General features: G+C 39.7%; 1 protein-coding gene across 1 annotated transcript; it reads left to right on the top strand.

Annotated features, from left to right (window-relative positions):
* Positions 1-6,910: 6,910 nt before the first annotated feature.
* LOC103740864 (olfactory receptor 14J1-like) lies at positions 6,911-7,876 on the top strand. Its single transcript, XM_008841554.1, has one exon. It carries the CDS (start codon positions 6,911-6,913, stop codon positions 7,874-7,876), a length of 966 nt encoding a protein of 321 aa, XP_008839776.1.
* Positions 7,877-11,580: the final 3,704 nt, after the last annotated feature.

Below are 11,580 nucleotides of genomic sequence, written 5' to 3'. Positions count from 1 at the left end.
GCATGACCCTGACAGAGACAAAGAAAAGAAAGAGGCGGAGATGACATCCAAAGCCACACAGGATCACGTGGAGAGAAATCCATGACCTAGTGGAAGCTGCACGCCACAGATGTCCCCCTGGAGCCTCCTTCTCTGTCATTCTCATTGCTGTCTTTACCCTGCTCAGCACCAACACTTCAGACAGCCCCCACTCTCCCTAATACCATGTTCTAGAGATTTTATTTTTCTAGGAAAGAATCAGATCCATGGGACAATTGCTGAAGTAATAACAAAATTCTTCTCAGCTCTAGGTACTAGGTACCCCACAGCTAACCTTCATGTCTCTCAACAGCCTACAGCTGCAGCCAAGTCTGTGCTAATTTACAAAGTCATTTTACAGGAAAGACAGAGGACCAGATACTATATCCTGAAACAAATTTAACTTTCTTCCCACCTACCCCAATGCCTAACTGTTTCTTTTTGTGCATCCAGTAATAGATTTTTTCTGACAGCAGTACCAGCTACCACCCTTCTCTACCCAGGAACAGAAAAAGACTTCACTGACTTTCATCTAAGTGGATTCAAACACCTGGCTAACTATTACATTTCAGGTGTGAGAAGCTTTTTCTCCTATACAGCTGCTAGCACAGAGAAGATCTTCCTCCCCTGCTGGCAAAGACCGAACTTACACTCTATGCTGGAGGTGTTGCTACGGCGACAGACTACAACAAGCTGTGACATCAGTGACTGACAGCCTGAAGTTTCTCCAAAAGCAAATGAACTTTCTCACCAGAACTATACTTCATAATAAAAGAACATTGGGCTTGATAACTGTTGGACATGGGGACTATATGATATTGAAAAAAGTACTGTTTCTTTGTAATTGAATCAGATATTGTTGAAACCAATGTTAACACTATCAAAACTTTGTAATCTATTTGGCTTAGCAATCCCTTGGCTCCTATCCCTTGTTGCCCTCTGATAATACTGTGTATTGTGCCTGCTCACTGTTTTTTAAGATTTCTCTGCTGACAGTTACTGCCATTTGCTAAAAATCATTACAGGAAACAGGTCATGGTCAGTTATGAAACTTTGGATTCTCCGGAGATGAAATGAGTTGACCCTTAGGGCTGGCATGACACTTCTTCATATTTAAATCAAAGAGAGGGAGATGTTGGGAGCCTCTGTTATGCAAAGTGGAAGCCCCTTCACACCAGACAGCTCATGCAGCTCGGATTATGTTCTGTGGGCTCCTTTCATAGTGGGGTGTCTTCCTGGCATCTTTCCTGTCTCTCCTTTTGAAGTGTCCGCCACAAATGCCATAACATAAACATGGCCTTTGGCTCTAACAGGTACCATGCCTTCCTGTAATTTTTCCTAGCAGACAGCAGTCTGGCAGAAACCTACTTCCATATGTAAATAAAATGCCTCACAAAGCATCTAACAGCCATAGCTTTTACCACTACCCCCATGGTATAAATGTCTTAGTCAGAGAATTGGGCTGCAGAGAATTGGGTCGCAGAAAGCTGGGACACAGAGAGCTGGGTCTCAGAGAATAAAGATGTAGCACAGACTAAATCTTGAGTCTTGTGTCACTACCGGCGGCCCAATCTCTCCGTGGGCTCCCTCGTTACCGACTCGTGGACACCCTAGTTTCGCTGTCCCTGTACTTCTTCCCGCGAGGCCCAAGTGGCCAGTGGACCTCGCATCCTGAGGAAAAGTACACGGGTGGAAAGGGACAGGATTTGGCAGAACAACACTTCTGCAGCAGAGAAGCTCCAGAGACACAGGACCCAAGCCGCCAGGAAAAGCCTGTGGGGCATCCGCAGCTGCGGCCAGAGACGCTGTGGCCAGACCCACCAGCGACTAGCCAGGTGTGGCAGGGGCCCCGAGATCCAGGAGCCCAGAGCGACCCCGAGATATCCACGCACACCATGCCTGAGGCCCACAGAGACACAGAGAAGCCCGCGGGACCAGATCTGCTTTCCTCCAGACACACGGCAGGGGAGTGCCATTCTGGAAGTGCGCTCAGAGAGAGCGCACGCCCATACAGTGGGGAGGAAGGGCTACATCGGACATGACACGGGCCATGTGTGGGACATTCTGGAAAAGAATATGGCTTTATTTCCTTGTGCCATGGAAACTTGAGTGTGGATGGATTCAAAGGTGAAGAACGAATGCATTTGGTGGAAGAAATTTCAAGACAGGAGAGCACTCTGGCTGTGGCATGACTTCAGCGCACTCCTTTTCCTGGTTGGTTTTATTGTCGACATGATACAACCAGTAATCAAAGAGGGTGAGTGAGTCTCAATTGAGGGATTTTCCAGATCACATTGGACCGTGCCCATGTCTGTGGAGAATTGCCTTGATTGCTGATTGATGTGAGAATGCCCAACCCACTACAGCTGGTGCCACTCCAGAGGCAGATGGACTTCAACTATATAAGAAAGCAGATTGAGAAAGAGCCAAAGGGAACAAACCAGTAAGCAGGGTTCCACTGTGGTACCTTCCTCAAGGTTCCTGACATGACTTCCCTCAATGATAGACTGTGACATGGAAGCATAAGATGAAATAAACGCTATTCTCCCTAAGTTGCATTAAGCCATGGTGTTTATCACAGCAAGGAAAACAAACTAGGACATTACTAGTGTTAAGCTTTATAGTGAGAAAGAACAGAAGAAAAATATGAAAAACATGTACTTTGACAAGGAATGGAAGGTTACAAAGGGGAATGAAATTAGGGAGAGGCCTTAACCTCTAAACTGAGAAAAGGGAAAGGTGCCCTGAAAGCAAAATGGAAAACATTGGAGGCTCCGGGGTTTGCAAAGCAGATTCCTTCTTAACGGGGGCTGGCAATGCCACTGCACTGGATCCCCTGCTCCCAAATGGCCATGATAAGAAGGTGTTTTCCAGGGTCAGGCTGGAAGGCATGCAGAGCCTCTAATGAAGAGAAACTAGAAAATTTCCTGGGTCAAAACAGACACTCAAAACTTTTTTCAGGGTCATGAATAAATACAATGTCCTAAAAGATATTATTTGTAGTGTGAGCGAAAGGGTACATAGCCTTCAAAATAAAAGAACAAGTACAGATTCCCATAGTGTAGAGGAAGGTGTTGGATAAAAGTACAGAAACTATAAATTGCATGATCAAAAGTCATATATTTGTTGCTGAAAATAGTAATGTCTTATTAAATAGTAAAATAACTCAAATTACCAAAGCAGTATGTTTATTGCTTTGTTACATTTTAATTGTTTTGTGTAATTCATCTAACCAGCCCCCACAACAATATCCTTAGCTTATTTTTAACCAATTACTCATAAAGATTTCAAAAATCTTTAACAATGTTATCCTGTAAGTTTTTCAGGCATTGTTGCTAGATCCATTCTAGGATCTCATGGTAGAACTTCTTTGAATAGTCTTCATAGATGACAGGAACATATGTTCAAATTCCAAGATGCAAAATACAGTCTCAATTTCAAAGATAAACACTGGTTTCTAGTTTCACAAAAGAGTCAATTATTTTAGTAAACACAAAAATTTTCTTGTTTTCCCTCAGAAATGCATGATTTGGACACACGGAATTACTCCACCTGTGGAGTTCGTGCCAGCGGCCACCCCTGGGAGCCTGGATATCACTTGAGACCTCTTGAGTCAGAATAAATAGCTGAGTGTGGAACCAAGCCTTTACCATCTCTCTAGTGATTCTCAGGACTGTTAAGGACTGAAAACTCCTGAGATGGGGACAAGGAAACCCCAAGCTCACCAAGTTTCTTAACAGCTGTGTGAAAAAGTCAGTGACTCTGCATCCCAATAGACCGAGGGTCAGAGAAAATGAGGTAACTTTTTATATAAGTTTCTGGCTTCTGTTGTGAAAGGCACCCACTCCTCCAAAAAAATGTGAAACAAACTTGATCTCAAGGGGAATAACATGGTTTTAAGTCTGTGATTGGTGAGAATGAAAAATGTTAGAAGTTGCTGATTAGCTCAGAGAGCTGCCGGCCAGCAAGACAGCCTAGAGTCAGCCTTTCTACTGTAGACAAGGGGAGAGGGAGATTCATGGAAATTCTGAGAGAAGCTGACAGACCTAGAGCTTGGAAAAGCAATGCTATAATTCTAACAAGGTAGGACGTGCACCTTGATGAAAAATGATCAGATTTACAAATTCCATGTATTTAATTTGTACAAATATGTTACAAGGGAAATTTTAAGAAAATGAATATGTGGGAAAATTTAACATTTCCCATATCTGTACATGTTCTTCGGCTTTGAAACACTTCAGATGTTCACTTGTAAGAGAGGCTAACATCGATGTGGGAACTGTTCAGCATAATGGTGACCTTTGCCTTTGTGTCTTCTGTAATGTTTACAGATGTTTGGACGTAGGGAACTGTTATGAGTAACCAAGCAAGTGAATAGAATTCAAATGTCAGTTTTCTTAGTGAAGATTCTGAGTCTTAACTTTTTCCTATTAAAATAAAGATTAAACTATTTAAGTACCAAAGGATGGAACTGCCTGTGTGAATTTAGTGAGAGCTAAATTCTGTTTCATAAAAATAAATGAACAAAATTATTCATGTTTTTATTAGTCTATTAACAACTGCTTGTTTCATTGGGCAAATATCATTATAAAATAGTAAATCAGCTAAAATTATTACTGTAAATAATAATTCTGCTTATCAGTCTTTCAATTTGGAGGAAAAAATAAGACATAAAACAATACTCAGAAGCAAAGAATCTGCTGGGAACACAACCAAGATCTCTCATTCTCTGCTTTCTATCACAGGGTGTGAGGTTTTGAAGGAATATATAAATTTGAGCATATTCCAGAAGATTAAAGATACGATTCAAGCACACTGAGAGAAATAAGAGGCTTTCAAATGTGCATGCCAAAAAAAAAATTCTCAAAATATTCACTTAATATGCTTTTCTCAGTTGGACAAAGAGTTTGCTGCCCAGGCTGGTTTGAAATTACTGCTGCCACACTCTCTACAGCACTAGTATTCTAGTTTTCTGCCACAGTGTTCAGCCCTAAAAACCGGTTATCTCATAATAAAAACCCAACAACCTGTGAGGTGATGGATGTAGAAATGGAATGCTCAGACATCAAGTTCATTCTTTGCAGAAGATATGTACTTGCTGCAGGGTGAATATATGCTGTTTCAGGAGAGCTTGGCCAGTAGGAAAATCATGCTGAGATTGATTCAGGGCAGAGCAGAATTCATCTCAGTGGTTAGGATTCCCACAGAAACTAGAACTGGAAAGGTAATGTACTCAATATGACAACAAATCTGGGGACCGTTTACATCGTTTAGAATGAAACCCCCAAACATTGACATAATTTTCAAATTATTGTCAACAACACACAGGATATAAAATATTCAGGAAGGTCAGAGAATTGTCACTAATGACTCTTCACCTCTCACATAACCACGTGCACACTGATGGATGCTTGATTACTTCCAGTTCCCAAAAATCAAACCCTGAGTTGTTAACTGACTTTCCCTTCTTAGAGACTTCTTCTACATTAGATTTGTGCAGAGCATGGGAACACTGTCCTCACACTAAAACCTCTCCCCAGCGCTCTATTTCTCTGTCTGCCAGTCTCTTTCTGGGAGTAAGGCATCAGTGATTATCTTAAGGCTTCAATTCCAAAGTAAATGGAGCCCTCTTAAAAAGACATGAAGATTCAGAGACGCATCATAGCATCAAATTAGACACAATATTTGAGAGTAACATGTATGTTCTTTGCAACAGTACTTGTTCTTGCTTATAATCAAATGTTCCTTTAAAATATTGATAGTCTTAGAGATTCAGCCGAGTTGTAGAACTGAGATCAGTCCCCAGCACTAACTAAAAGAATCCTTACAGCTACAGTGAGGAAGGAATTGTGAATCATCCATGTACAACAGATGCTCCAAGCTCCCTACAATATTCCCCTCAAAGGTCATTCCAGCTTTGAAAATCAAACAAGGCTCTAAATGCAAAACACCATATGTCCAGAAACTTTCCGTCAAAATTCCATAACTGCATTTCTGTTCAAGACTTTAACAAAGTAATGAGATTGAACAAAACAATGTTGTTATTGTTATTGTTTTGCCCTGTTGAAAAGAAATAGTGACTTTTATAGAGCAAAATGATTTCTCCATGGCAATACCAGTGAAATGGCTGCACAGTCACCCTGAGCTGTGGAGTGCCTAACACAAACTTTCAGATTCAGATAGAAGAAATATTTTCAATATTCAGATCCCCACCACTGGGATAATGGGTTGATTGCTGGAGTCTGGTCAACCTACCTGGTGTCACACCAGTAAGGAAAATTGACACTCCCTGTCCTAGCATCGATCAACTGTCAATAAATCCACAGCTAGGTCTGTAGCTTTCCAACATCTTCTCCATCAATTCTAGGCCCTTGTCTACCTTTGGTTTGCTTGGGTCTCCTTCATTCTGCTGTAAGTTGTGAAGGTTCAAATGTGCAACTACCCTGTGATGTCCAGACAACGTAACACCCTTGTGTTAATCCACCATCTCTTGCTCATACAAATATTCTAACCCTCTTCAACAACGATTCCTGAGTCTTGGAATGAGAGTGTGCCATATATGTGTCCCATTGAGGGCTGAGCACCCACACTTTCTTATTCTCTGCACACTGACCGGTTGTGGGTGACTCTGTTAATTGTCATCAGTTGCAAGGGCATTTAAGAAACAAAGTTTAGATTCCATATCCTTAAAAATGAAATATAAAACTGTAATACTAGAATATATGAAGACTTAGGGTGGCTAAATAAGGTTGGGTAGAGAGTGGGGACCAAAGTGCATTGCATGAAATTCTCAAGTTAAAAATATTTTCAAATATACTATTGGAGTGAACAGGGATGGATAAGCACAAACTTCTTTGTTTTTATAGCTGTTTGCACTATTTCTCTTCTCAAAATGATGACAACCAATGTAAGCACAGTGAGTGGCTTCCTTCTCCTGGGGTTTTCTGACAACCAGGAGCTGCAGATCCTACAAGCTTTTCTCTTTTTGATGATGTACCTGTTGGGCTTGGCAGGTAATTTCAGCATTGTCACCATTACAACACAGGACCCCAAGCTCAAATCTCCAATGTATTACTTCCTGAAGCACCTTTCCCTTCTTGACCTCTCCTCCCTGTCTGTCACTGTCCCTCAGTCTATCCACAATTCCCTGACTGGCAGTGGGTACATTTCCTATGCTCAGTGTGTGCTGCAGGTTTTCTTCTTCACATCCTTGGCCTGGAGTGAGGTGGCCATTCTCACAGTGATGTCCTATGACCGCTATGTGGCCATCTGCCTCCCATTGCACTATGAAATCATCATAAATTCCAGAACGTGCAGATGGGCTGTGTCATTTGTGTGGATAAGTGGAGGTATCCCAGGAACCTTGTACACAGCCACCACATTCTCCATCAGATTCTGCAGGGCCAAAATAATCCACCAGTTCTTCTGTGACGTCCCCCAGTTGCTTAAGCTCTCATGCTCCAATGATTACCTTGGTGTGGTTGGAGCAGATGCTTTCATGGCTGTTGTTGGAGCTGTCTGTTTCACTGCCATTTTCTTCTCCTATGTTCAGATATTCTCCACAGTCCTCAGGATGCCCTCTACGGAAGGTCGGTCTAAGGTCTTCTCCACCTGCCTGCCCCACGTCTGTGTGGTCTCATTTTATGTCTTCACTGGTATGTCTGCATTTCTTAAGCCAACTTCAGACTCTCCAACTGCTCTAGACCTCATGCTCTCTATGTTTTACACAGTACTTCCCCCAACACTCAACCCTCTTATCTACAGTCTGAGGAATGAAACCATGAAGGGGGCTCTAAGGAAATTACTGCTAGGCAGACAATTCTTTGGAAAAAGATCCTTTCAATTTTCTTTTGAGTAACTGGCATCATTAAACACAAGGAACATTTTTAATAGTTTGGATGCCTTTAACATTAAATGTTAGGAACAATAAAATGATGTCTTCTAGGCTAGGCGTAGTGGCACACGCTTTTAATCCCAGCACTCAGGAGGCAGAGGCAGGAGGATCTCTATGAGTTCAAGGCCAACCTAGTCTACATGGTGAGTCCCAGGATAGCTGGGGCTACAGGGAGACCCTGTCTCAAAAAGACCAAGAAAAAAAAATATATATTCTAAATTATATTATAAATTTGTTGCATAATAAAATGATATAATTTTTCCAGTGTTATTGGATTCACTTTTTCACTTTCAAGTAAATAGAACATAAATTCTTATCATCTAGTAATACAAACCCAGTTCCACTCCCGCTTCATATATTGGCACATGCATAGATTACCAGTAATCCTCACATGGGTTTTGAAAACAAGTTTATGAGAAATATCATAATAATAATAAAGACAGATTGATAATTTTTTTCTGATAATTTAATTGACCATGTGAGTTATAATTTTAATATAAATCATTACTTTAAAATTCATTTTAATTTCTATTTTTCCATATACACATGGGCATCAGCACAAATATGTATGCCATTTTGTGATTTAATGTTTATAGTTATCTTGGATGCAAAGAATTCAATGCATTTATACATTCAAAAGTCCAATGAATGGACTTGTAAAACCAACATGCAAAATTCTAAACTATTTTGCCAATTTGACTGAACTAGCTCCCAAAGTCCTGAGTATGTGACATGCACAATGAGGGATCAAGTTTCTCCATTACATTTCACAGGATTTATTATTTCATGGAACAAATATTTATCAAGTCTTTTGTTCTCTTGGTGTCTGAAAAGTATAGACACCTTACAGTGTGCAGAGCATTGGAAAATGTGACAATTTATTGAGAGGTGTAATTTTACTTTCCCAAGCCTTTTCAAAGGTATGAGATTTCAAGATGCTCATGACATTTGCACATTTGTGTATTTTCATTTAATTTTATGCTTTGCTTTTGCCTTTTATTTCATAAAAGGCATTATTAGTATGATAATCTCATGTTTCATATTGGCAAAATGGTGTTCTCTGCCCTTTATTTCAATTTTCAGATCAATTTTATATTCTAAGTTTATAACATGTAAATTATGTTTTTACATGGGTAGCAATGATATTAACAATTCTAGGTAAATGACAATCATGAGATTCCAACACCTCAGATACTAGAACTTTCTATCTGAAGGAACACCAATGACATGCTTGACCTCACTTTCTGAACTATTCTACTGGCTTATTATTTTCTATTATTTTTGTCCTATTATTTTAATGAAAGTACTGAATCAGAAAAAATGTTTCAAATGTAGTTTCTATTATTATTTTATTCTTATTGTTTTGGTAAATTATATATTGTTCATTACTATGGAATTTAAGTGGAAGGGTATTCTTCAGTATATAAAATATTTTTTAAAATTTAAGTGTGTGTGTGTGTGTGTGTGTGTGTGTGTGTGTGTGTGTGTGTGTGTGTGTGTGTATACATGTTCATGTGCATAGATGCAGGTGTCCATGTAGAAGTCAGAGGATATATTTCATGTGTTGGTCTTTGCATTTATGCTGATATTTTTTCTTATTTAAGACACTATTTTTGCTACTGCCTACCCTAGGCTATCTGGCCCACAAGAGCCTGAATATTCTCCTGTCCCACTTCCACAACCCATAGGCTGCTGAAATTACAGACACTTGTGCCACCTCCTCTTCAGGATTTTATGTGGGTTCTGGGGATCTGACCTCCAGGTTGTCAGGATTGTGAGGTCAGCACTTTTACCCAGTGTGCCATCCCCACAGTCTGTAAAGTACTTTTCTTATCTTCTCATAGGAATATATTTAGTATCCTTACTCATCTTAATAAACGTCAGATTTGTCTTCATGATTAATTCTCATGATAACAACCTGACTTCTTTTTTTTTTCCATATAGGAGTCCTGTCCAAGGACCCACACCCCACAGGTTCTTACTCTCTAAGCTTTGGCCATTTGTGTCCTTCTATGTTTGTGGCCCTATGTTGCATTAGGGAGCTTTGCTGATGAGAGATGTGGTATAAAGGTTCCATTGTAGATGTTTCACTTAGGACTCGGCAATTACTGCTGAGTGTGGAAGAGCCGATTTTCTTTAAGGGGGTGGGGGGAGACTCTAGGTAGGCAACTTAGATTTCAGTGGATGAACTTTTACTGAGGGATGTCTGGGGAAAGTAACTTGACTCAATAGGCCTTAACACAAATGGCATAATGCATGAAATCCAGTGGGGCACTATGGGAGGTGCCAATGGTTAAAGGGGTATAAAATGATTAAGACGTGCTATACCAAGTACATGAAAATTCAATAAAAAATTTAAAAATAAAAATAAGTAAATAAATAAATAATAAAAATAAACATGAATGCATTGGAACATGTTTTGTGCTATTATTACATACTACTCATTAGTGTCGATACAGGTTAGGCACTATATTGCATTGTAATATCATACATAATGATTAATAATCTCTTCAGTTATGAAATCATGTAAGAAGATTTTAACATGTGAAGTCTCTTTAATAAATGCATGCTATATTGAACCAACCCATTTCAAATTCTTGCTCTTTATGCTCATTATTCTAAGACTGTCAACATCTCGATTCATGAACATATTACATGTGTATAAATAAACTCTTTCATTCCAAGTTGTACAATGGAGTTGTCTCTTCCATAAATCATTGCATTTCCATGGATGCATATTGATAATCTTCATTAATGCCCCTGAATCAGAGGCTCTGTTATGGAAATATTAAAAATTTAAAATAAGTTTCATTGGGGCTGGAAAAACAGCTCAGCAGTTAAGAATGCTCAAAGCTCTTCCACAAGACAAGAATTCATTTCCTAGAACCCATGTAGGGTGACACAGCTGGCTGTAACTCCTGCTCTGGGGAATCTGGTACCCTCTGGACTCTGCTAGTTCCTACAATCAAGTGCATATACTCATATACAGACACACATATGCACATAATTTTGAAATTCTAACCATAAATCTCAGAAAATAATTATCATCACATAAAGTGTTTTCAGTCACAAAGATAATTTTACTAATCTCAAGTGAAAGAAAATCCTAGTACTAAATAGAGATAATTAACAATATAGAATATGGGATGCTCCCAACCCACTGTAGAAATATGCAATTCACTATTGGTAATTGCCCTCTTCAAACTCAGTTAACACCCAGAGATGCCAATGCCCCACAGAACAGTGCTGTCAGATATGCAGGATTTAACCACAGGTCCTCTGCCCAGAAGTTATCATTGGCAGATTCCACAGATCACTCATTGTCTGCTTTTAGTTTGTTTATTTGTTCTCAGTTTCTCTTCCATGAGCAATTCTTCTGTCCATCCTATTGTCCAAGTCATGATTACTTTGTACTGCTCACCTGGTATCCGGAAAGTCAGTGAAGCCCACTGATCACATCTCCCAGTTTTACTGACATTGTGGTGGTTCACAGAATTGCTGTCTTAAACTGGTGTATTGGATCCTATACATCCTGTCTGCCTTCCGGTCTCATAACCTTTAACCCTAGAAATATCTGGTCTTTATTCACCCATTATCCATTTCTTTATATTTGCTACACTTTTACATAAATTAATCACACTTAATAAGCCTTACTCCAAAACATTTAT

Source organism: Nannospalax galili, unplaced genomic scaffold, assembly GCF_000622305.1.
Source record: "Nannospalax galili isolate Female #2095 unplaced genomic scaffold, S.galili_v1.0 scaffold158, whole genome shotgun sequence".
Lineage (NCBI taxonomy): Eukaryota > Metazoa > Chordata > Mammalia > Rodentia > Spalacidae > Nannospalax > Nannospalax galili.
Note: the sequence above shows the minus strand (reverse complement) of the source record. Positions and strands in the feature narration are given on the sequence as shown.